General features: G+C 41.6%; 1 protein-coding gene across 2 annotated transcripts in view; it reads left to right on the top strand.

Annotated features, from left to right (window-relative positions):
- The window catches only part of Ptpra (protein tyrosine phosphatase receptor type A), a 121122-nt gene that overhangs the window by 72929 nt on the left and 21731 nt on the right, over window positions 1-26462 (top strand). For both annotated transcript variants that reach the window (XM_070006895.1, XM_070006896.1), the window contains 4 exons: window positions 3539-3623; window positions 4735-4808; window positions 5180-5316; window positions 23264-23354. In XM_070006895.1, the coding sequence (XP_069862996.1) occupies window positions 3539-3623; window positions 4735-4808; window positions 5180-5316; window positions 23264-23354 (387 nt within the window). The remainder of the gene's footprint in view (window positions 1-3538; window positions 3624-4734; window positions 4809-5179; window positions 5317-23263; window positions 23355-26462) is intronic.

Raw genomic sequence — 26462 nt, 5'->3', positions numbered from 1 at the left:
GAAGAAAGAAAAGGGAGGGAGGGAGGGAGGGAGGGAGGGAGGGAAGGAAGGAAGGAAGGAAGGGAAGGAAGGAAGAAAAGGTAATCAGGCACAGAGCTGAGGCATTTCCAAGATAGGAAAGCTAGTGTTGCAAGACAGACAAGTAACAAGGGAGACTGCTGTAACAGCCAAGAGAAAGAAAATCAGAAGAGTGCTTTATTGTGGAAAGTCTTCAAACAGGAGGCATAGTCATCCAGTATGAATCTTTGTTTTAAGATGAGAGCTACCTACATAGTACAGACATACATAGTATGTTTGAAAAATTGCCATCAGTAAGGTGGAGGCATGGCTCAATGTTATAGCTATATAGTTATATACCTAGGAGGCAATTATTTTTGGTGGTAATTGAACTGAGGTGAATTACCAAAAAAAATTGCCATTAGCAAACATGGTATAATAGCTCTATCCCTATAATCCTAGCTACTCAGGAGGCTGAGATCTGAGGATCATGGTTCAAAGCCAGCCTGGGCAGGAAAGTCTGTGAGACTCTTATCTCCAATAAACCACCAGAAAACCAGAAGTGGTGCTGTGGCTCAAGTGATAGAGAGCTTTCCTTGAACTGAAGAGCTGAGGGGCAGCACCCAGGCTCAGAGTTCAAGCCCCATGACCAACTAAATAAACAAACAAATAAATAAATACAAGATGAGAGTAAAAGGTATACAACTGTAATCCTAGCATTTTATCACTTGGGTGGCAGAGGCAGGTGAATCATGAGTTCCCCCTTGTCTAAGGGGAAAAAAAGACTTTTATTAAATTGGGTACTGGTCGCTCATACTTATAAAATTATTCTGAAGGTTGAGATCTGATTATCAGAACTACCCAAAGAAGAAAAATCTATGATACTCTGATCTCCAGTGAACCAGCAAAAAGCCACAAGTGGAGATGTAACTCAAGGGTTGGAGCAGCAGCCTTGAGTGGAAAAAGTAAGGAGAACAGTACGCCCTGAGTTCAAGCACCACTACCACCAGGAATAAATAAATTCTCTATATAATATCTCCTCCAGCTACTGCTTTTTTTCTCTGCATACTGTCATGTAAAAGTCCTCATGAAGGAATAATTACCTGCCTCTCTCCTCTGTCTTCTTTTTACTTCATTTAGGCTTTCTCATCCTTACTCAACTGAAACTACTCTAGCTGGCACTCTAGCAAGATAATCCTGTTCCATCTCTTGGCAGGATTTGATTGAGTTGATTACTCCCTCCTTGAAAAACTGCTGAGCAGTCCTCTCCACAGAATATGAGCTTTTTATTGCTGGTCTGCCTGAGCACTTCTGTGTTCCTAATATCACAATGGTGCCTGATATACAGGTACTATTTTGTAAATTTTTTGGACAAATTCTGATAAAAGGTTGAATCAGATGAGGATAGGAATATTGCCAGTAGATTTGGCAGTGTGCATTTTTTGGTACGTTTTTATTGTAAAAATGCTATATATATTTTTTTTTGGTGGTCTTGCTTACAAATTTCAGTAGAGCACTAAAGATGAGAATCAGAGCAGAAAGATAAAGGAAAACCTGGAGGTAAGGAATTTAAGGGGAGAAAATTAGGCAACTGTTGTGAGAATTTAGTCGAGAAGAGAAACATAGGGCTGCAGTGACAGAATGTAAGTGAAGTTAAGAAGATGTCTTTGGAGTGACAGTAATGGATGCAATCCAGAGCTCATTATGGAAGAATTAACCTTTATATGAGAGCAACATATCTGCCTAAATGGGGAAGATAGTTTTAAACTCAGGCTGGTTGTGTAAGTTTGTGGTGGTATAAGATTGTGACCTGACCTACCTAGTGAGCTGCATAAGAAATGAGGCTAGGTACCTAGTGGAAAGGGAGCCAGGTTCTGTGGAATGGAGCTTGTCTATTTTCAAACTAGCCTTGTTTATAGTTGGGCTCCTGGCAGAAGATGGCTGAGGATATGGGAAGAGGTGGAAAGAAACGGAGCAGTTTTGGATATATGGTGTCTAAGGCTCTTGTTTTTTTTAATTTTTTTATTGTAAAGATACTATACAGAGGGTTACAGTCACATGAGCAAGGTAATGAGTACACTTCCCATTGAGCATTGTTACCCCCTCCATTGTTTTTCCCCTACCATCCCTTCCCTCCCTACTTTCCCCAGGTTCTTTTTTTTTAATTGTGATTAAGTGATTACATAATTTCCCAAATTTCACAGTATTGTAGAATAATGATGCTCATTTAAAGTCACAAGTTCATTCTAACTTTCCTGGAGCAAATTGTCTATCACAGTCTAAAACATATAACGGTGTACACATATACACCATACATGTGATCAGCAGCATGGGGATATTTAGTAGTGGTTCGACCAGATGAGTGGGAGTTCTTTGTTTCTTAAGTCCTGTTAATTTTGTCGTATCACCTAACATTTTGGATTTAGCATCCACTTATCAGGGAGACCATGTACCGTTTGTCTCTTTGCTCTTGGCTTACCTCGCTCAACATGATTCCTTCTAGCTCCATCCATTTCCCTGCAAATGCCATTATTTTGTCATTTCTAATGGCTGCATAATATTCCATTGTGTATAGATACCACAATTTTTGGATCCATTCATCTGTGGTGGGGCATCTGTGTTGTTTCCATATCCTAGCTATTGTGAACAGTGCTGCAATAAACATGGAGGTGCACATGTCCTTGTATATTGGTTCCTGTTGTTCAGGGTAGATAGATGTAAGGCTCTTGTTTTTAAAACTTTGTTTTCTTCTCCCATCTTCCTCTAGAGGAAGCCAAATGAGGTTGAAAGAATAGCATTGGCCCTGCATAACAAGCCTGCCATCACAGTTTGCTGTTTGTGCATCCATATATTTGAGTATTTTTTGTGTGCCCAAGTAATATAGTTATAATGAAAGTCTCTGCCTTCAAAGAAATTTTTTTTTTAACGAGTCCTGGGGTTTGAACTCAAGTCCTGGGCACTGTCTCTAAGCTTCTTTTGCTCAAGGAAAGCATTCTACCATTTGAGCCACAGTGCCACTTATGGCTTTTTCTGTTTATGTGGTACTGAGGAGTCGAACCCAGGGCTTCATACATGCTAGGCAAGCACTCTACTACTAAGCCACATTCCCAGCCCCAATAACTTTTATTCTAATGCAAGAGATGTTGGTCCCTTTCTTCTTCCCCTACCTCACACCCTACCTATTAGCCCTAAGGTAAAAGGGAAGTACTTTTTCCTTGCATGCTCCTCTCTCACTCTCCTTTGTTCGTGTGTGTGTGTGTGTGTGTGTGTGTGTGTGTGTGTGTGTGTGTGTGTGTGTGTGTGTGTGTGTGTGTGTGTGTGTGTGTGTGTGTGTGTGTGTGTGTGTGTGTGTGTGTGTGTGTGTGTGTGTGTGTGTGTGTGTGTGTGTGTGTGTGTGTGTGTGTGTTCCATAACTTGACATGAACAAAAGCATTAACCAAGCCCTTCTTTTTCATCAGTGAGTTTCTCTCATCATCCAACTTGAGCCTTCCATTGCACAGCATAGTAATGACTTATCTGACTTATCTTTTCTTGGTTTCAGATGAGACTCCAATTATCGCAGTGATGGTGGCCCTGTCCTCTCTGCTAGTGATCGTGTTTATTATCATAGTTTTATACATGTTAAGGTAAGTGTACTGTTTCTATATTAGACTTTCTTCTAATACCCTAGTGTCTCAGTAAATTTACTCATACAGTCCAGAAGACTAGAAGATAAGAACAATAAGTAGATACATTCATGATACTGGTAAGATTAAAATTTTGTTTAGAACTGGCTGAAACGTTCTAAATAGTCCCACTTAAGCTTTAGCCTCTCCTTTGTTTCCATCTTTCCAAACCAAATCTCAGTTCAGTTCAACCTAAAGCCCAAAATGATAGTTCAAAGGTTGGGGGAACAAACTACAACCATTGTTCAAGATCTTCAGCTTTAGCCCTTTGGAAATAATCCCTAAAAGAGCCCTAGTGAGATTACATGCACAACAAAAGCCTATTTTATGTCTAGTTTAGGTTTGACCCCAAACCTCTCTAGAACTGCTGGCCCTGGCATGCTGAGCTAAGTGAAGGGCATTACAGGGTTCTTCTCTAGACAATAACCCTCCAACAGTGAACAGGAACAAGGAGGACGGATATCCAAGGAAGAGAAGACGGTAGTGCTTTTTGTCATCTTCCTGCTAAAGCTACTACCCTGATGACCTGGATTATCTCTGCCTTATTTTTGTCCTAACCTGCTCATTATTCCCTCCCTCTGTTCTTCTGTAGGAATAGGAAAGTGGGAGGGCTAGTATGCCCACATACACACTTCCACTTGTGCCTCTGTCAGATCTTTGCCCATCTAGTCTAGAGCTCTAAATTTCTCAGGGCTTCCAGGCTATCCTTGGTTAACACCAGGACTTTGTTTCATGTAGATCTTTCTGTCTCCCCCTACCATATTTCATTCTTACTCACTGTTTCTCAAGTGGGTGCTGGAACTAGAGTACACAAAGGAGCCAACATGCCAGAATATATCAGTGGTGTAACCTGGGTTGGATTCTAGGGTATCAAGAATAAGCAGAAACATCCAAGGAAGTCAGTCACCATAGAATAGAGCTATCTCAGCTGTACATGACCTGTCTCTAAAAAAAAGTCTGATTATTTAACAAAGATTTGGGAAGGCTGAATTGATAAGCAGGAATACAAAGCCAATGATTGGCCACTTCTGCCTTTGTACACAGTTTTTCATTATAAACATTGTCTCATTAGGTTTAAGAAATACAAGCAAGCTGGGAGCCATTCCAATTCTTTCCGCTTATCAAATGGCCGCACCGAGGATGTGGGTAAGGCAGGGGGGACGTTCAAAGGAAAATCCAAGAAATTAAGTGTTTCTCCATCCTTTTATTTATTTATTTATTTATTTTGGGTCCAGTCGTGGGGCCTGAACTCTGGGCCTGGGCACTGTCCCTCAGCTCTTCAGCTCAAGACTAGCACTTTACCACTTGAGCCACAGCACCACTTCCGGCTTTTTTTCTTTTTGCTTATGTGGTGCTGGGGAATCGAACCCAGGGCCTCAGTCATGCAAGGCAAGCGCCCTACCACTGAGCCACCTTCCCAGCCCTCTCCATCCTTTTAAAAGAGTAAAACTATTAGTCTCCAGAAAAAAGATGGCTCCCCAGGGTACCTCACTGACCTTCCCCTTTGTGTACTACAGAGCCCCAAAGTGTGCCACTTCTGGCCAGGTCCCCAAGCACCAACAGGAAGTACCCACCTCTGCCTGTGGACAAACTGGAAGAAGAGATTAACCGAAGAATGGCTGATGACAATAAGCTCTTCAGAGAAGAATTCAACGTGAGTTCATTGTTGAGGCTGGTGTAGCATCAGGGAGAAAGGCAGACCTCAGGTCAGGCCTTTTCACTCAGAAGTAAAAAATAGGTTTTTAATGGTTAATAGAGAAATTTTCTACCAGGTTTTTCTCACTCCCTTCCTGTTTGATCATAGAAATATTTAAAAAGATTTACTTCATCTGCCTCACGTTCCCATCCATTTATTAATCCATCCATCATCATATCTGTTACTTCATTTGTCTAATAAATACCAAGCATCTAATGTGTACCAGGTAACATTCCAAATGACAGAGATATAGTAGCCAGTCTACTCTGAAGGAATTCACTGCCACTAGGGAAACCTTAGTATGAGAATAGAAATAATTAATTGAAACAACAGTCTGGACATGAAAGAGTGGGCATAGTTGAAGGGTCACATTTTTTTTTAATGGTATTATTTAACTTCAGCTTGTGCTTGCTTAGCTTACTTACTCAGCTGGTGCTCTACCACTTGAACCATACCGCCAACCTTGCTTTTTGGTGATTATTTCGATAATGGAGTCTCAAAGAATTTTCTGCCCAAGCCAGCTTCAAACAGCAATTCTCTGGATTCCAACTTCTTTTTTGTTGTTGGTGGTGATGGTGGTCGTGAGGCTTGAACTCTGGGCCTGGGCACTGTCCCTCAGCTCTTCAGCTCAAGGATAGCACTCTACCACTTGAGCCACAGTGCCATTTCCTGTTTTGTGAGTGGTTTATTGCAGATAAGAATCTCATGGACTTTCCTGCCCTGGCTGGCTTTGAACCACAATCCTCAGATCTCAGCCTCCTGAGTAGCTAGGATTATACCAGTGTCCATCGAGAGACCTTTTATAGTCTTGAACAGGAGACTCCATGTGTTCACAGTAAATAGGAGTGAATCAGTGTGGACTAGGTCAGTCAAAGAACACAGGCCTCATCTTGAATCTTGAATATTGAGATTCATATTTTTATAACTCTCCAAAAAGCACAACATGGAAGTAGTGCTGTGGCTCAAGTGGTAGAACACTAGCATTGAGCAGAGGAGCTGAGGAGCAGCGCACAGGCCCAGAGTTCAAGCCCCACGACCAACAGAATAAATAAATAAATAAATAACAGAAAGCATAACATGCAAACCACCAGTTGGTAATCCCAACCCACCAGCTCAAAAGAAATTCCTTGAAGAAGCAGCAGGAGTGGCAGGAAAATAGAACTAGGGAACATTCCAAGATCTGAAACTAGCAGGAACAAATTATTAGGAGTAAAGAAAGCCACATTGAGAAAATTAACGAAGGACTCTGAGTAGCCTCAGAAAGGTCAAGAAAGTTGTGAAAAATAAAACTAAGAGAAGGCTAGGCTGGGGTAATATTCCAAAAAGAAATTAATTATTTACCTGACTCAAGTAAATATAATCCCTGTGTACATCACCTTTGTAATAACAATAAAAAATTTAAACAAAAAACACTAGACCAGACCATTGATCTCAGAGATTGTCTTGAAAGAATTAGAAAGCCATGAACTAAGTAGATTTATATTTTGAAAAGATGATTCTGGCTGCTGTATGGTAATAGCCCATGGAAGGCCAGAATAGTTGCAGGACATACAGGGCTTACTGCAGTTGTTAGATCAAAAAAAGCTGGTATACTTAATGGTTAAGGAGAGGGAAGTAGCTTGAAGGGCAGAGAACAGTTCCACAGTTGACCCATTCATCGACTAGATCATTGCTAAAGTGTAAGCTTCCTTCATACCTTTCTGATGTGCCATAGGTCAGCTTTGTCTTATGGAGTAGCCTTTTCATGATGCTGCCTTGATTTGAATCATCACATGGAGATAAAATGAAGTACAGTAAGGAAACGTGACTGTTTCTTTTACCAATGAGGAACAGTTTCCCAGAAGCTTCTGGAACCTTCCCTTGTCACATACTTGTTCTTAAACCAACCATGTACAAGGGAGATATAGGGTTATTGCAGCTGAATAAGACCAATCCATATTATTCCTGGGTCTTAGCCAGCGATCCCACAGAGTGGAAACTCCGGGCGGAAAGTGGAAAGGAGGAATAGTTAATTGGATAGGCATATCAGATCTACGGTGGAAGAGCTGTCTTGGGCTGGGAATGTGGCTTAGTGAGTGCTTGCCTAGCATGCATGAAACCCTGAGTTTGATTCCACAGTACCACATATACACAGAAAAAGCCAGAAGTGGCTCTGTGGCTCAAGTGGTAGAGTGCTAGCCTTGAGCAAAAGAAGTTCAAGGACAGTGCCTAGGCCCAGATTTCATGCCCCAGGACTGGCAAAAAAAAAAAACAAAAAACACTGTCTTCAATATAAAGAAAAATAGGAGAGCTGGGTACTACTGGCTCACACCTGTAATCCTAGCAATTTAGGAGGCTGAAATCTAAAGATTATGGTTCAAAGCCAGACTGGGCAGGAAAGTCAATAAGACTCTTATCTCCAATAAACTACTCAAAGAAAGCGGGAAGTAGCACTGTGGCTCCAAGTGGTAGAGCACAAGCCTTGAGCCAAAGAGGCTCAGGGATAGCACCCAGGCCCAGAATTCAAGCCCCAGGACTTTGGGGCGGAGTGGAGGGTGGGCGGTGGGGAGATATAGAAAGGAGGCAAGACTTAGAGCCAGGGACCATTACAAGGCAAGATGTAAGAGTGAATGGAATACCTTGTAGCTTTCTCTTTATTTTTTAAACTATTGAAGAAACCACACCATCTAATATTCCTTATTGATTGAGAACATTTACCTCATCTGGTAGGACAGCACCCAGCCTCAGCACCACAGCTGAATTTGGTAGACATGGTATTATTTAGATATCTGTAATATCACTTGCTCTAGGTAATGAGATATGTGATACTGTTGTCATATTTTTCTGTGAAATGCACTTTTTGTAGTTAATATTTCCTGATATCTCATGATAAAGCATTCCAATAAATCCTTGGAGAATAGAGCATTCCTAGAAATACAATAGAGAAATTGAGGTAGATTATAATGATAACCATTTGCTATGATAGCCATGGCTATTCATATTCATGAGCTCTTCAGGCTAGCACTGGGATAACAGGAAAAGAGTGACCAACATTGCCTGGATTCCTGGCAGTGAGTGCTATCTGGTAAATATTCACATGGAGCCTAAGTGTTTCTCTCTCTTTTGTTCCCATTACTCACTACTTAGGGATCAGCTAAGGTCCTGACCTCCAGTAAGATAGATAGTATGAGGACTTGCTTGAAGTTCTGTTTACTGAGATTTCAGACCCATCATTTAGGTACTTAACACTATATGGGTCTTCTTTCTGCATTGGCCATACTGTCACACAGAGCCATTTGTATACCATGCTAGACTTTTTACTTCCTTAGATGTTGACATCAACAGGAAATTGGAAATTTTTTTTTTTGTCAGTCGTGGGGCTTGAACTCTGGGCTTGGACACTGTTCTTGCACTCTTCAGCTCAACGCGAGCGCTCTACCACTTGAGCCACAGAGCCACTTCCCGTTTTCTAGTGGTTTATTGTAGATAAGAGTCTCACAGACTTTCTTGCCCGGGCTTGCTTTGAACCTCGATCCTCAGATCTCAGCCTCTTGAGTAGCTAGGATTATAGGTGTGAGCCACTGGCCAGCTAGATAAAAATAATTTATTGAGGGAGTGAGTGGGATATGGTGCTGGTGTCTCTCCACACCACTTCTATCTTTGGTAAGATTCTGGTTTGTAGTTTATTAGATTTTTTTTTGTAAGCCCCTTTCTGTCTTGGGGCTTGAACTCAGGGCCTGAGCACTGTCCCTGAGCTTTTTCAAAAGCTCAAGGCTAGCACTCTACCACTTTGAGCCATAACATCACTTCCAGTTTTCTGGTGGTTAATTGGAGGTAGGGGTCTCATGGACTTTCCTGTCCAGGCTGGCTTTGAATCGTGATCCTCAGATCTCAGCCTCCTGAGTAGCTAGGATTACAGGCATGAGCAACTGGTGCCCAGTTAGATCAGTTTTGATACCTAGCTTATGATGGGGAATTGAAGTCACCTTAATGCCTAGTGTCCCAATCTGTACTATAAAGCCCAATTCTAAGCTAGGATCCTGACTTTGCTGATGATCTTGAGCTTGTTACCTTATCATGAGGTTTTTCATTACAATTCTTCTATTCAGCCTTATCATGGGCATTTTAGGGTCTCAGCAAGTCTACCAACGCCAATTCCTCTCTGGCCCAGACAGCTAGAGAATTTGCTATTTTCAGATTATTCAATAAATACAGCAGGATACCTGCATGTGATATATTGTCTCCAAACTACAAAGTTTGGCTCAGTAAGCATTGCTTCTTCTCTTTAATGAGGAAATAAAAGTAGAGCAAGGAGTAGCAACTAGTCTTCTAAGTTGGAGGAGATATACTGACATGCTGAAAGCTGTTGACCTTCAGACAACTCAGCCGAGGTGACAAGCAACAGCTTTTTTTTTTTTTTTTTTGGGGGGGGGGTCCGGTCTTGGGGCCTGAACTCTGGGCCTGGGCGCTGTCCCTCAGCTCTCCAGCTCAAGGCTAGCACTCTACCACTTGAGCCACAGCACCACTTCTGGCTTTTTCTGTTTATGTGGTGCTAAGGAATCATGGTCTCATGCATGCAAGGCAAGCACTCTACCACTGAGCCACCTTCCCAGCCCCAAGCCACAGCTTTTTAATCTTTGTTTTTTTCACTCTCTGTCATATATCCAAGTTACGTAACTTTCTGCTTGTCAGGTTCTTTTGGCTTAATGTTATCAGCCTGATTGTCAGAATAATGTCAGAGAGTAAGGTCCTGTGAACCAATAAGACAAAGTCCTCATGAACTGGATCACAGCATAGATAGGTCAGGATTATTTATACTGAAGCAGCTCTTTTCATAAAAGGGAAATTTCAAGTAGTTTGCACAACTTAAAAAATACACACACAGCCGGGCGCTGGTGGCTCACGCCTGTAATCCTAGCTACTCAGGAGGCTGAGATCTGAGGATCGCGGTTCAAAGCCAGCCCGGGCAGGAGAGACCGTGAGACTCCTATCTCCAATAAACCACCAGAAAACCGGAAGTGGCACTGTAGCTCAAGTGGTAGAGCGCTCGCCTTGAGCTGAAGAGCTGAGGGACAGCGCCCAGGCCCAGAGTTCAAGCCCCACGACCGACCAAAAAAAAAAAAAAAAAAAAAAATACACACACACACACACACACACACACACACACACACACACACACACACACACACACACACACACACACACACACACACACACACACACACACACACACACACACACACACACACACACACACACACACCCATTAAAAGGGAGAGTCCATGTGTTAATCTGTCAGAAAAATTTCTGGAAAAGCAACTGCAAATCTGCAACTCTAACTTCAGGGTTTTTTGGTTTGTTTTTTTTTTGTCAGTCTTGAACTCAAGGCTTGGGTGCTGTCCCTGAGCTCTTTAATTCAAGGCTAGCTCTCTACCACTTTGAGCCACAGTGCCACAGTGCCACATCAATTTTCTAGCAGTTAATTGGAGATAAGAATCTCATGGACTTTCCTTCCTGGACTGGCTTTGAGCCATGATCCTCAGATCTCAGCCTCCTGAGTATCTAGGATTACAAGCGTGAGACACCAGCGCCCCACTCTAACTTCAGTTTTTCAGTTTACCATAATCTATTTACTGTCTGTCTGTCTGTCTGTCTGTCTATCTATCTATCTACCTATTTATCTATCTATCTATCATAAAGTAGTGTCTCATTTTGTAGCCAAAGCTGGCCTCACAATTCACCTGCCTCAGCCTTTTGAGTTCTGGGATTACAAGTGCATACCACCATGGCTGTCTTTTGTTGACTTTCTTGAAGACTGTTTGGTGCTTGTATGGAAGGTGACAGGAAACATCAATAGTGGTACTAGTAGTTATTGAGCATCCACTCTTATGTTTAGTTCTAAGATGTCCATGGATTATCTCTTCATTGTCCTACAACTTCCTTTTTGCCAGGGGTATGAGTGGGGAGCAGTGTGGGGGAGTCTCATTGTTCAGGCTGATCTTGATCTCTTGTTCTAAAGTGTTGCTCCTGCCTTGGCCTCCAAGTAGATGAGACTATAAATTATGTACCACCTTGCCTAGATGGCCTACACATTGCTAATTCTCTGTAGCACTAAGGACTTAGCTTTTTGGTAAAGAGGCATCACTACTTTGGGACCTTTCATTTGCTCTTTCTGTAATGGTCTTTATCCAGTGAGTTACAGAATCCCTGTGAGTATTTTGCTCCTTAAGAAGTAGCTCCTGGGGCTGGGAAGGTGGCTCAGTGGTAGAGCACTTGCCTTGCATGCCTGAGACCCCGGGTTCGATTCCTCAGTACCACATAAGCAAAAAGAAAAAAGCTGGAAATGGCACTGTGGCTCAAGTGGTAGAATGCTAACCTTGAGCTAAATGCTGAATCGCTGAGGGACAGCGCCCAGGCCCAGAGTTCAGACCCCACAACTGAAAAAAAAAAAAAAAAAAAAAGACGTAGCTCCTAATATGAAGCCAGTTCATGCCAAGACTACTTCCTTCACCTAGCCTGCAAAGGCAGTGTTCTAAGTAGCATATCATAGTCGTCTTCTGAGTTCTCAGTAATTAGTAGCTCAAAGTCAGAACCCAGTAATCCCTAAAAGATACTTTACCCAGTGCACAGTTATCATAAGAAATAATAAATGATTAGTTTCTTAAAGGAAGATAAGGGAGAGACTCAAGGTATATGAGTGTTGATATGTTCTGGTGTGATTAGTCCTCATAGTTGTCTGGCCTCCTCTGTATTAAAGAGACCCAAGCATAGAAGTTAGATGAGCAGGGCCCTTCCCCTATTCAGGGAAGTCTTATAGGACCCCTAAACTAAGCTGAACCATATGCTTCTCATTTTCATATTATTCTAAAATATTAAAGTGCTTTCCTTACTAGGGTAACTCTCCAGCAAGGACCACGTTGTAGATCCCATCAAGGACATAGTGAATAAGTCAGTAGAAAAGTTGAGCCTGGGAGCTGGGAAGGTGGCTCAGTGGTAGAGTGCTTGCCTTGCATGCATGAGGCCCTGGGTTCAATTCCTCAGCACCACATAAGCAAAAAGAAAAAAAAACAGAAGTGGGGCTGTGGCTCAAGTGGTAGAGTGCTAGCCTTGAGCTGAAGAGCTGAGGAACAGCACCCAGGCCCAGAGTTCAGGCCCCACGGCCGGGCCCCCCCAAAAAAAGTTGAGCCTGGCTGGTGGCTCATGCCTATAATCCTAGCTACTCAGGAGGCTGAAATCTGAGGATTATAGTTCAAAGCCAGCCTGGGCAGGAAAGTCTGTGAGACTCTTATTGCCAGTAAACTACTCAGAAAAAGCCAGAAGTGGCTATGTGGTTCAAGTGGTAAAGTGCTAGCCTTGAGTACAAAGAGGCTCAGGGACATTGCCCAGGCCCAGCCAAAAAAAAAGGTGGGGGGGGGGGTGGAGGGCGGGGAGGAGAAAGGAAAAGTTGAGCCTGTGAGGACTATGTATCACTACAATCTCCTCTACTTTGTGCTAAGTGTTTTCCGGCTCAAAAAGAAAAATGAGAAAATTCAGTCAAGAGAGTGGGGGAGAGGAAGAAAAAGGAGGGCAGGGAAGGAAGAAGGAACTAAGCCAGCCATCTACTGGGAAGGCATGGAGAGCTGATAGAATTGAAAGTTGAGTTCGAGTACAAAGCCTTGGAGGTCTCCTAGGAAAGTCCATGTTTCTTCCCAATTTTCAAATTCCTCGAAAAGAAAATCGAGCTCGTTGTTAGTCACTTAAGCTTGCTTGAGTCACTTAGCCCAGAGATACAGGGAAAACACATCAATCTATATGTCTACTGTCACAGATTATTATTTATATAATCCTCAATATTTGTATAATCGTTCTAAGCAAAATACAAGATTCAGGTACCAAAATGGAAAAGACCCTCATATTAAAATGTTAAATGTCTCTGTGACAATGCCATAAAAAAGAAACTCTTGGCCAGAGGTAGACAAAGTCATTTCTGTAATACTATAAAGAGCCTCTGTAAACCTGAGAGAAAAGGGAACTATTCTGGTGACAAATTAGCACCTCATGTAAGAAAATACAAATAGTTTATAAATATGAAAATATTAGCTGCTAAGGAAGTACATAAAACTGTTCAGGGTTTTTTTGTTTGTTTTGTTTTGTTTGCAGCAGTGGGGTTGGAATTGTGCTTGCTCCCCAAATGTTCTACTACCTAAGTCACATCCCCTGTCCTCAGATTTGAAAACTTAAGCTTGATATCAAGTATGGGCAAAAGTAAGGGATTCATGTGCTCTTAATCACAAATGGAGTTTAAATTAGTATAGCATTAGAAGAATGATTTGGCTCTGCCAATTAAAATATAAAATGTTACCGTGTCTAGCTTCTGAGATTCTAATAGAATAATTTTCCAGTGAACAAACATATTTGTACAAATGGTATTCATTACAGTTTTGTTTATAGTAGCAAATAAAATTAAAAATAAGTATAAGCCAAATAGTTGAATGGCTAATGATATCTTATAGCCATCATGAAATTCTGAACTGTCATTAAAATAAATGTGTTGCCTTAGAAAGATACATTATGTAAGAAAACACATAACAAATGAATATAGAAGCATAATCACAGGGGCTTGAACTCAGCCTGGGTACTGTCCCTGAGCTTCTTTTGCTCAAGGCTAGTGCTCTACCACTTGAGCCATAGCTCCACTTCCAATTTTTTGGTAATTTATTAGAGATAAGAATCTCACAAGCAACTGGGAAGGTAGCTCAGTGGTAGAGTGCCTGCCTTGCATGCATGAGGCCCTGGGTTCGATGCCTTAGTACCATATAAGCAGAAAAAGCTGGAAGTGGTGCTATAGCTCAAATGGTAGAGTGCTAGCTGAAGAGCTGAGGGACAGCACCCAGGCCCATAGTTCATGCCCCACAACTGACAAAAACAAACAAACAAAAACCAAAAAAAATCCCAGAAAACAAATTCTCATGGCCTTTTTGGGCTGGGAAGGTGGCTCAGTGGTAGAGCGCTTGCCTTGCATGCCTAAGGCCCTGGGTTCGATTCCTCAGCACCACATAAGCAAAAAGAAAAAAGCCGGAAGTGGCGCTGTGGCTCAAGTGGTAGAGCACTAGCCTTGATCTGAAGAGCTGAGGGACAGCGCCCAGACCCAGAGTTCAGGCCCCACAACCGCCCCCCCCCCCCCCAAAAAAAAAGAATCTCACAAGTCCAGTGCAGGTGGCTCACACCTATAATCCTAGCTACTCAGGAGGCTGAGATCTGAGGATCGCAGTTCAGAGCCAGCCTGGGCAGGAAAGTCCGTGAGATTCATATCTCCAATAAACCAAAAACTGGAGGTGACACTGTGGCTCAAATGGTAGAGCACTAGCCTTGAGCTTAAGAGCTGAGGGATAGCACCCAGACCCAGAGTTCAAGCTGCATGACCGACTTCCTTTCCCAGCTGGCTTCAAGACACAGTTCTCAGATCTCAACATGCAAAGTAGCTAGGATTACAGATGTGTGCCACTGGCTCCATGCTTCACAGTTAAGTTTTTAGGAATATGTGAGTAACTTTGTATGATAATGCAACTATTTTTAAGTTTGGAAGAAACTGAGCTGTTAACAGTAGCTACCTACAAGGGTGATAAAAGGAGAGACATGACAGAGAACTTTCAATTTCTATTAAGTTACTGATTTCTTTAACAACAAGCATATTCCTTTCATAATATTTTAAAAAGAAGGTTTAGAGATTTTGTTACTCAAGATCCTCCTGCCTCATGAATACTGAGATTACATGCATGTGCCATTACACGAGACTTGTTTTTATTTTTTGTTTGTTTTTTAATGAGAAATAAAGTTAATGGTCCACAATCTGCTTTAGTGGATATATAGCATCTAGAAGGAAGAAGCTGCTGTTGTTTTTCTTTTTTATCAGTTGTGGGGCTTGAACTCAGGGTCTAGACGCTCTATCACTTGAGCCATAGCACCACCTCTAGTTTTTGAGTGATTAATTGGATATCAGAGTCTCACAGGGACTTTTCTGCCCAGGCTGGCTTTGAACCACAGCTTCCTGAGTAGCTAGGATTACAGGCATAAGCCACTGGCACCCAGCTACTGTTCTTTTTTCAAAACTATCGGAAGGCTGTAGACAGGTATCTGTGAAAAGGCCTATCACCAAATGGGTTATTGTTCTGGAGAGAAACTGGACAGTAGGTGAACAGCTGAAGAAATAATCAACATAGGACATGACAGCTGTTTTCACTCATTTGACAAGCTGAAAAGAGACTATATAGTATTTCTCTAATCCTCATCATGGTTGGAAGTTCAGGTTATGGCTTTCATCGTGGAGCTGTAAACTAGAACTATTTTATTCACTAGCATTTATCTTAGGAAGAAGTGTTTAATAGAAACACTTTGAAAAGCCCTTATGTATTCAAGGCTTAAAAAGGTAAGAAAAAAAGGTGATCAAATTTGGATGGATCCTTAGAGCAAAAAGAGGTAGAGCCTGCCTGCTGAGCCTGGCCTTCTTCAAAACCCTATATCTTTAGTAATACAATTGAATTCTTGGATTGTCAGGTGAAGACAGGTGTGTCATCTTGTAATGGGACTATAAGGGGACATCTAAGTTGATTTTTTTTTTTTTTGGTCGGTCGTGGGGCTTGAACTCTGGGCCTGGGCACTGTCCCTCAGCTCTTCAGCTCAAGGTGAGCGCTCTACCACTTGAGCTACAGCGCCACTTCATGGGACATCTAAGTTGAAACTGGAGCAGAAGAGCCTCTGCCTTGGTGAGCTATACCACCAAATAAAGGCAGTCAGCCAAAGGAACTGTGGCAAGGGCTCTGGAATTCTATGTTCTATAGGCCTGGGAATGTGGCTTAGTGGTAGAATGCTTGCTTACTAGGGTAACTCTCCAGCAAGGACCACATTGTAGATCCCATCAAGGGCATAGTGAATAAGTCAGTAGAAAAGTTGAGCCTGGGGGCTGGGAAGGTGGCTCAGTGGTAGAGTGCTTGCCTTGCATGCATGAGGCCCTGGGTTCAATTCCTCAGCACCACATAAGCAAAAAGAAAAAAAACCAGAAGTGGGGCTGTGGCTCAAGTGGTAGAGTGCTAGCCTTGAGCTGAAGAGCTGAGGAATAGCACCCAGGCCCAGAGTTCAGGCCCCACGACCGGACCCCCACCCCCACCCCAAAAAAAAAAAGTTGAGCCTGGCTGGTGGCTCATGCCTATAATCCTAACTACTCAAGAGGCTGAAATCTGAGGATTATAGTTCAAAGCCAGCCTGGGCAGGAAAGTCTGTGAGACTCTTATTGCCAGTAAACTACTCAGAAAAAGCCAGAAGTGGCTATGTGGCCTGAAGCCCTGAGTTTGATTCCTCAGTACCATATAAACAGAAAAGGCTGCAAGTGGTGCTGTGGTAGAGTGCTAGCCTTGAGCAAAAAAAGCTCAATGACAGTGTGCAGGCCCTGAATTCAAGCCCCAGGACTGTCAAAAAAAAAAAAAACAACAACAACAAATTCTAGAGAAGGTGAGGGTTCCAGTTTTTCCAAAGGCAGAAAATACAGTAGTTGACATCTGGGTTTACAAGAGAAATATAAAAGAAATTATGAATATGGATGTTGTGTTCTTTTAAATAAATCTATTCTAAGAACTATCTTAGAGAGTAATAAATTTCCTATCACTGCAGATTGTTTTATGTACTGGTGACTTCTAGATGACAATTAGGCTTCAAATGTAAAAGTGAATATTACTCAGCATGTTTGGGAGATCTTAGGCAGCACAGTGAAGCAAGAAGAACTGCAAATATAAAAACAGAACACAAATTTTTCACCAGGAGACTATTAATTTCAGAAAAATCAGACTCATCGGGTTGATTATTAGAATTAGTAAGTCATTTTAGCAAGGTTGCTAGATACAAAAGCAATATAAAAATGGATGCATTTCTGTATATATGCCACAGACAGACAATATAGTAGAATTTTTTAGACTATGCCATTCAGAGCAGGATCCAAATGTAAAGTGCCTAAGAATACATTTCCCACAATATTTACAAAATCTTTAGAGAAAATGATAAAAATATTGGAAGACAGTAAAGAAAATAGTTTAGTGAAGGAATAGAATTAATGAATTTAAGGCTCAATATTGTAAAGATGTCAATTCTCCCCAAACTGATATATAGATTCAATGCAATTCCAATAAAAATCCCAACAGGTTATTTGTGGAACTTGACAAGCTGATTCTAAAATTTATATGGAGGAGAAAAGATCCAAGAATAGCCAAGACATTCCCGAAGAAGAAGAACAAGGTGAGGAGAACTGCCTTACCAGATATAACAAGTTATTATAAAATTTAGTAATTAAGACAGTTTTATATTGACACTGGGATAGACAGATTAGCCCATGAATAAAAAAATAGCCCACAAGTAAATCCAGAAATCTATTTGTGACAGAAATGCTGTTGCCATTTTGGTTGGGGAAAGGATGGCTTTTACAAGAAATAGTTCTGGATAACCAGGCATCCCTCTGGGAGCAAATGAAATGGCATGTTTTTCCCATACCAGACAAAAACATCAATCCAGGTGACATAGGATGAAATTTAAAGGACAAGACTATAAATTATAAAGACAATAGTGTAGGAACATATACTTGTAACCTAACAATATAAAATAAATTCTTAAAATTTTAAAGAAAGACTTAAAATGGATTAACTACATTAGAACACATAGATTCTGCTCATACATAAATACTGAAAAGGAAAATGAAAGGACAAGCCACAAACTTAGGAAGATAGTTTTCTAACAAAAATAACAGATAAAGAAAACCAGACTGTATAAAAAAAACTAATTGGCCAGGCATGAATGGCTCATGCCTATGATCCTAGCTACTCAAGAGGCTGAGATCTGAGGATCATGGTTCAAAGCCAGCCTGGGAAAACAAATCCAAGAGACTCTTTAATGAGCAAGCAAAAAACTGGAAATAAAGGTATGGCTCAAGTGATAGAGCACCAGACTTAGCAGAAAAAGCCAAACCAAGAGTGTGAGGTCTGAGTTCAAACCTCAAGAAAAAACAGATTAATAAGAAAACAATCCACTAGATGGGCTGGGAAGCTGGCTTAATGGTAGAGTGCTTGCCTTGCATGCATGAGGCCCTGGGTTTGATTCCTCAGTACCACATAAACAGAAAAAGCTAGAAGTGGTGCTGTTGTTCAAGTGGTAGAGTGCTACCCTTGAGCTGAAGAGCTGAGGGACAGTGCCCAGGTCCAGAGTTCAGGCCCCACGACTGGCAAAAAGAGAGAGAGAGGAAGGAAGGAAGGAAGGAAGGAAGGAAGGAAGGAAGGAAGGAAGGAAGGAAGGAAGGAAGGAAGGAAGGAAGGAAAGAAGGAAGGAAGGAAGGAAGGAAGGAGGAAAGGAAGAAAGAAAAAATAATCCACTAGAACATTGAGGAAAACACTGTAGACTTAGTAAATTGTAAAAGATGGTGAACTTCATTAAATATCAGCTTAAGTAGAAATTTAATTAAAATCTGACAGCAGATTAGGATACAGAACAAGTGGAACATTTTACATTGGTAGTAGTAGTAGTATAAATTAGTACAACTACACTGAAAACAATTTGCCCTCATCTGGTAAGCTTAAACATGCTTATACCTGGAATTTGTATACATATGCATGAAACACACATGCAAATTCATACTTGCAGCGGGATAGTTAACTAAGCAATGAGTATCAGGAGTAGAATGAGAAAAACAATACTTAATTGATCTCAAATTGGAACACTAAACAGTAAAGAGATGTGTCAGTTATACACAACCTGGATAATCCTTAAGAAAATAATGTTAAAACAGGAGGCTACAATGCTTGATAAGAAATGTGCTCATTATCTTACCCACGTAATTGTGACCCCTCTGTACAGTATTTTCACAATAAAAATATATTAAAAGAAACGAATGTTAGTTACTCCTTCATTATGATTCCATTTTTATCACAAAAATAGACTGAATAATAACAAAATTATATGGGATTAAAATAAAGGGAATGAAAAAGTTCCAAGTTTACTGTGAGAGGGTAAGAAAGATATCAGCAGGGTAGATGAGTCCAAAGAGAACTTCTAAGTTAAATTGAATGATGGATATAATTTTTTTTAATAAATTTGAAGAACTTTAAAAAAAATTGTGTGATACCAGTGGCTTATGCCAATAATCATAACTACTCAGGAGGCTGATCTGAGAATCATGATTCAGTTGAGCCAAGTCTGTGAGACTCTTATTTCCAATTAATCATCAAAAAGCCTGAAGTGAAGCTATTTGGCTAAAATAATAATGTACTGGCATGGGCTGGGAAGGTGGCTCAGTGGTAGAGCGCTTGCCTTGCATGCCTGAGGCCCTGGGTTCGATTCCTCAGCACCACATAAGCAAAAAGAAAAAAGCCAGAAGTGGCGCTGTGGCTCAAGTGGTAGAGCGCTAGCCTTGAGCCCAAGAGCTGAGGAACAGCGCCCAGGCCCAGAGTTCAGGCCCCACAACTGGACCCAAAAAATAATAATAATGTGCTGGCTTTGAATGAAAGCTAAGTGACAGTACCCAGGCCCTAGTATTGGCATAAGAGGCTTAAGCTCAGAGCCTGGGTGCTGTCCTAAGCTTTTGTGTTCAAGGCTAGCACTACCACTTGAGCCATAACTCACCTTCTGGCTTTTCTTGGTAATTGGAGATAAGAGTCTCACAGATTTTCCTACCCTGTCTGGCTTTGAGCCATGATCCTCAGGTCTATTTCCTGAGTAGCAAGGATTACAGGCACGAGCTACCTGTGCCTGGCTGATATTTTTTATTGTTGTTTGATTGGTTGATTGTTTTTTAATGCTGAAATTATTAGCCTTCTTTCTCAAGGCTTGAGTGAGACATTAAATGGTTTTTTGGTGCCATCTACTGGTTTTAGAGAATGTTATATCATCTAGTCTGCTCTTCTGGCTCTTGGGCTAGATTTTCATCCCAGACTTAGACTTTTTAGTCTAAACCTTTGAGTCTATTTCTGTATTCTCCAACAAAAGTCTTTTCTTGTTTCCCAATAAACAATAACTGAGATTTCTTTCAAACTTTTCTTTTAGGAGCCTTAGCCCACTGGGATAGTGTTTATCTTCATTATGACTGTTGGGAAGGGAAGGATAAGATGTTTATATGACCATATGAGGTAGTAGTCATTGTTATTTCTGACCTTTCTATACTAAAGAGTGCCTTCAAGAGTCTTCATGTCACTATCTCTTTTCTACATCACTTTAGATAGGGATGTACAGGAATTGTTAAATTGTAGAGAAGGGCTGGGCCCTGGTGGCTCACACATGTAATCCTAGCTACTCAGGAAGCTGAGATCCGATTATCATGGTTCAAAGCCAGCTGGGGCAGGAAAGTCTGTTAGCCACCAGAAAACCAGAAGTGGCACTCTGGCTCAAAGTGGTAGAATAACAAGCCTTGAATAAAAGCTCAGGGACAAAGTTCAAGCCCTATAACCAACCAAAAAGAAAAGAAATTGTAGAGAAGGGATGGTTTATCCTTCCCTGTGTCAGAATGGAAACCTGTGGAAAACTAGCCTGTGTGAAGGAAGAGAAGGCAAAGCGTGAGTGAATTGGAAAATTCCAGTCTTAAATATGGTTTCTGTTCCAAATAAGAGTTCAGCACCTGAGGTGGGGTGGGGAGAGAGAGGAAAGGAGAGAAGGAGGGAGAGAGGGAAGAGAAGGAGGAGGAGGAAGAGGAGGGGGGAGGAGACTCTTTCCTTCTCTCCCTTATATACTAATAAGCATAAAGTCAAAAGATAACTGTCCTTAATAAAATATAGACCCTCCAAGGTTTTAACTCTGGAAGGAAAAATCTCTTGAGTAGGTAAAGGCAGATGGACAGTGAGACCCTAATTCCACTTCAAGTGTTTTAATTTAATTTCTCTTACCAATACCATTCTGGTTCTCAAGAAATATATTTGTTCTCTTCTTAAGGCACTGCTTCCAGCTGATAAAAGTAGTTCCTATTGGACTGGCATTTCCTTTATCTAAGAGCCATCTTCTTTCTCTCCCTAACCCATTTCTCTTTCCATTCATCTTTAAATCCAGTAGATTTATAATTTACTTCAAATGCATCCATTGTCCTTTTACCATCACCTTTCTGTTTCCACTCCATAATTTAGCTCTTGCCATTCTTGTCTTATTTTCCAAATAACCAGAGTTGTTCTTTATCATGTAAATCAAATAATATTTTTCAAACATTTGGTGGGGGTTTTTTTCACCTACCAAAATCCCTACACAATGGAAATGAATAGTCTGATCTTTTCAAGCTCTTGTCTTCCCACTTCCTGCTATCCTACCAACCTCTCCTTGTGTGTGACACACCCACAGACCTTTCAGGTTCTCATACAATAGAGCCTTCTGCTTCTTGGTCATCACAGATTCTGTAACCTAGGCCTAGAATACTATCTTGCACATTCATCTTCCTAATAGATCCCTACCCTCGATGTAAATTTGGTTCTTTCTGATACTCCAAGAACATTTTCTTTTCTTTCATTGCATTTGTCATGATACGTGGTTATATATTTGTTTTAGTTATTTTATGTCTGACTTTGACCCACATTTGCATGAGTGTAAGAACTATGTGCATGTTTGGTTCACCACTGTTAACCTTGTACCTAGTCTTTTATTTGAGATAATGAAAAGTAACACATGAATGTACTTAACTTTTTACCTATTGCCAAATACTGAGGTGGTTCTCATTCTAAATAATGATAAAGTAAATGAGTTGAACATTTTATTTCCTTTATAGTACATTATCAGGAGTGGATTTGTTAGGTCAAAAAGTATGACTTTTTAAAGCCCATAAGACATATTACCAAATCAGTTACCTGAAAGCATGTCCAGGCTAGAATTTTAATCTATTTCCCTTTTGTTTTCTAGTTTTGAATATGTGGAAGATCAGAACAGTTCAAATAAAATTTAGCTTCCCACTTTCATCAAACTCACTTATTGAATGCTTATTTTGTGCCCTTTTAATGCTTATTAAGAATATAACATTTACTTATTGAGTGGCAGGTATTGGTTCCATTGTTACAGATGAGAAAGTGTAGGTATAGAAAGTTTTTTTAACAGATATATCGCTCAAGTTCACACAACTTGCCTCTCTCTTCTCAAAATATTTCATGCTTCTCCACTTACCTCCCTGTGCTAGCCCAGTTAGATTTACTCTAAAACTGCTACCCACTCAATATCCAGTGCCCCTTCTTCCCAGCTGCAGTACCTGTGTGGCAGTCCCCCTTCCATCCACCAGTCCTGCTTCCTTGACACATACTGTTCCAGGCTAGGGTGCTCTGCCTCTGTCAGACTCCTAATGAGAATATAAATTGACTATTTAGATCCCTCCTACGTGGTTTTACTCTGAGGGGCAGCACATCTCATCTTCACAATGATTACTATGAGTAAATGGCACCCCAGAAATACTTTTGTTGTTGTTGTTGTTGTTGTTGTTTGTGTGTGTGTGTGTGTGTGTGTGTGTGTGTGTGTGTGTGTTGCCAGTACTAGGACTTGAACTCATGCTCTTGGCTTGTGCTCTACCATTGAGCTCCACTTCCAGCTTTTTGCTGATTATTTGGCCATAAGAGTCTTAGACTTTTCTGCCAAGGCCAGTTTTGAACCATGATCCTTAGATCTCAGCTTCTTGAGTAGCCAGGATTACTCATAGGAGCCACCAGCACCCAACAGGATTGGGATATCCATTTTAACCTAGCGTAGTTCCAAGCCCCTGACCATATAGTAATTATGTAAAGAGCACACATTCTGCTCCTGGAGATTCTTGACTTTAAACTCTAAGGATCTTGAGCTATTGGGGAAAGATACAAAGTGTTTACTTGAATCTGTACCCCACACAGGAAGGTAGGTTTGATGAAGCAGGCTGCATGTTTGTTGTTTATTCCCATTAATAACTCCTCTGATTTTTTTAACCTTTCAGGCTCTTCCTGCTTGTCCAATCCAAGCCACTTGTGAAGCTGCCTCCAAGGAAGAAAACAAGGAAAAAAATCGATATGTAAACATCTTGCCTTGTGAGTGTTTTGTAGAATTTCCTGGACTATAACCTCAAATTATACCTGTTGACAGATTTTCTGAAGATGGAAAGAATCTTGCAGTTGGTCACAAGAAGCCTGTAGCCAGAATAGGGTCAGTCCTCAGGTTAGAGTACCCTGGAAATCCCATAGAGACAATTGAGACAGTTGATCAGGATTTCTGTTGCAGGCCTAAAGTTTCTAGAGTCCAAGAAAGATAACTTCATAGGATACAAGAGGATATGAGTGTAGTTTTTGTTGTTGTTGTTTTTATGTTGGTCGTGGGGCCTGAACTTTGGGCCTGGGCACTGCCCCTCAGCTCTTCAGCTCAAGGCTAGCACTCTACCACTTGATCCACAGCACCACTTACGGCTTTTTCTGCTTATATGTTGCTAGAGGAATCGAACCCAGAGCCTCATGCATGCAAGGCAAGCACTCTACCACTGAGCCACCTTCCCAGCCTGTAGTGCTCATTGGAAGAAATTCCAGTACAGAGTTTTCTTCAAACACTGAATTAATTTTCCCAGAGTTAGTCACTGCTAATCAGTTGTTCTTATCTAACAGGTATTTGGCTAGGTATTAGGCACATCTCCAGATAGGATGTGCCTAATCCAACGGGGTATGAGAGAAAGATATTTAAACTATTTGGGGGGGGGGGGGCGGGGGAAGTCAGTCATTGAGCTTGAACCCAGGGCCTGGCTACTGCCTCTGAGCTCTTCTACTCAAGGCTAGTATTCCACCACTTTGAGCCACAGCTCCACTTTGGGTTTTCTAGTAGTTCATTGAAGATGAGTCTCACAGGCTTTCCTGCCCTGGCTGGCACAACCCTCACATCTCAGCCTCCTGAATAGCTAAGACTACAGGCCACCAGCATCTGGCTTGAACTTTATTTTTATTGGCTGTTGAAAACTCTTTTTTTTTTTTTTTGTCCATGTGGGGCTTGAACTCTTCTGGGCCTGGACCCTGTCCCTCAGTTCTTCAGCTCAAGGCTAGCACTCTGCCACTTGAGCCACAGCACCACTTCCAGTTTTCTCAGTGGTTTGTTGGAGATAAGAGTCGCATGGACTTTCCTGCCCTGGCTGGCTTTGTTTGTTTGTTTATTGTCAGTCATGGGGCTTGAACTCTGGCCCTGAGCCCTGTCCCTACATTCTTCAGCTCAAGGCTAACGCTCTACCACTTGAGCCACGATACCACTTCCAGTTTTCTGGTGGATTATTGGAGATAAGAGCTTCACAGCCTTTCCTGCCCAGGCTGGCTTTGAACTGTCATCCTCAGGTCTCAGCCTCCTTAGTAGCTAGGATTACAGGCATGAGCCACCAGCACCTGGTGCTTTCTCTGTTTATGTGGTACTGAGGAATCAAACCCAGGGCTTCATGTATGCTAGGCAAGCACTTTACCACTAAACCACATTCCCAACTTCCAGCTTTTTTGAGTAGATAAGTATAGATAAAAGTCTCACAGACTTTCCTGCCTAGACTGGCTTCAAACCATAATCCTCAGACCTCAGCCTCCTGAGTAGCTAGGATTACAGGCATAATTCACTAATGCTGGGTCCTGCTCAAATTTTTATTGGTGAGATATGGGACCAGAAAAGTAGAGATTATTCTACTAGGCCCTTCCTATTTGCATACATAGATGAGTGTATATTTATTACATAGTTTTAAATACAGTTGGTATATTGTACACATTGTTCTGCCTTTTTTAACATTATTGTCCATTTGTCTATCAAGAAATATTTTTCTTTTTTTTCTTTTGTGCCATTACTGGGGCTTGAACTCGGGGCTTGGGCACTGTCTCTTAGCTCTCTTTTTTGTTTGTTTTTTGGGTCCGGTCATGGGGCCTGAACTCTGGGCCTGGGCGCTGTCCCTCAGCTCTTCAGCTCAAGGCTAGCGCTCTACCACTTGAGCCACAGCCCCACTTCCAGCTTTTTGTTTTTGCTTATGTGGTGCTAAGGAATCGAACCCAGGGCCTCATGCATGCAAGGCAAGTGCTTTACCACTGAGCCACCTTCCCAGCCCCTCTCTTAACATCTCTTGTAAAGTCTACCACTTGACTACTTGAGCCACACGACTACTTTTGGGTTTTTTGGTAATAAATTGGAGATTAGAATCTCTCAGATTTTTCCTAACTAGTCAGGTTTCAAATCAAGATCCTCAATCTCAGCCTCCTGAGTAGCTAGAATTATAGGCATTAGCCTGGCAACTGGTAATTTTTCCTTTTTATCAACTGTTTAGTATTCTGTACTTTGGATATATTATTCCCTTGTGGTAGAAATGTTTTTCAAATTTTGAGTGTTAAAAACAATATTGGGATGCCAAGCATGGTGGCTCACGCAAGTAATCCTAGCTACTCAGGAGGCTGAGATCTGAGGATCACGGTTCAAAGCCAGCCCAGGCAGGAAAGTCTGTGAGACTCTTATTTTTAATAAACCATCAGAAAACCGGAAGTGGTGCTATGGCTCAAGTGGTAGAGTACTCACCTTGAGCTGAAGAGCTGAAGGATAGAATCCAGAGTTCAAGCCCCAGGACTGACAAAATATATATATATATATTGAGGCTAGGAATGTGGCTTAGTAGTAGAGCACTTGCCTAGCATGCATGAAGCCCTGGGTTTGATTCCTCAGTACCGCATACCACATAAACAGAAAAAAAATAAATAAATAAGTGGCACCGTGGCTCAAGTGGTAAAGTGCTAGCCATGGGCAAAAGAAGCTCAGGATCAGTGCCCAGGCCCTGAGTTCATGCCCCATGACTGGTTGTGCGCGTGCGTGCGTGCGTGCGTGCGTGCGTGCGTGCGTGTGTGTGTGTGTGTGTGAGTGAGAAAACAGATATAATGGTTGTAATCGCAACTACTTAGGAGGTTGCCAGGTGCCAGTGGCTCATACCTGTAATTCTGGCTACTCAGGAAGCTGATATCTGAGGATCACAGTTCAAAGCCAGCCTGGGCAGAAAGGTCTCTGTGAGACTCTTATCTCCAACTAACTGCTCAAAAAACCAGAGGTGGAGCTATGTGGCTCAGAGTGGTAGAGCACTAGCCTTGAGCAAAAGAGGTCAAGGACAGCACCCAGGCCGAGTTCAAGCCCCACAGCCAACAAAAAATAACAAACCA

Source organism: Dipodomys merriami, unplaced genomic scaffold (genome assembly GCF_024711535.1).
Source record: "Dipodomys merriami isolate MVZ:Mamm:240054 unplaced genomic scaffold, mDipMer1.0.p SCAF_7, whole genome shotgun sequence".
Lineage (NCBI taxonomy): Eukaryota > Metazoa > Chordata > Mammalia > Rodentia > Heteromyidae > Dipodomys > Dipodomys merriami.
Note: the sequence above shows the minus strand (reverse complement) of the source record. Positions and strands in the feature narration are given on the sequence as shown.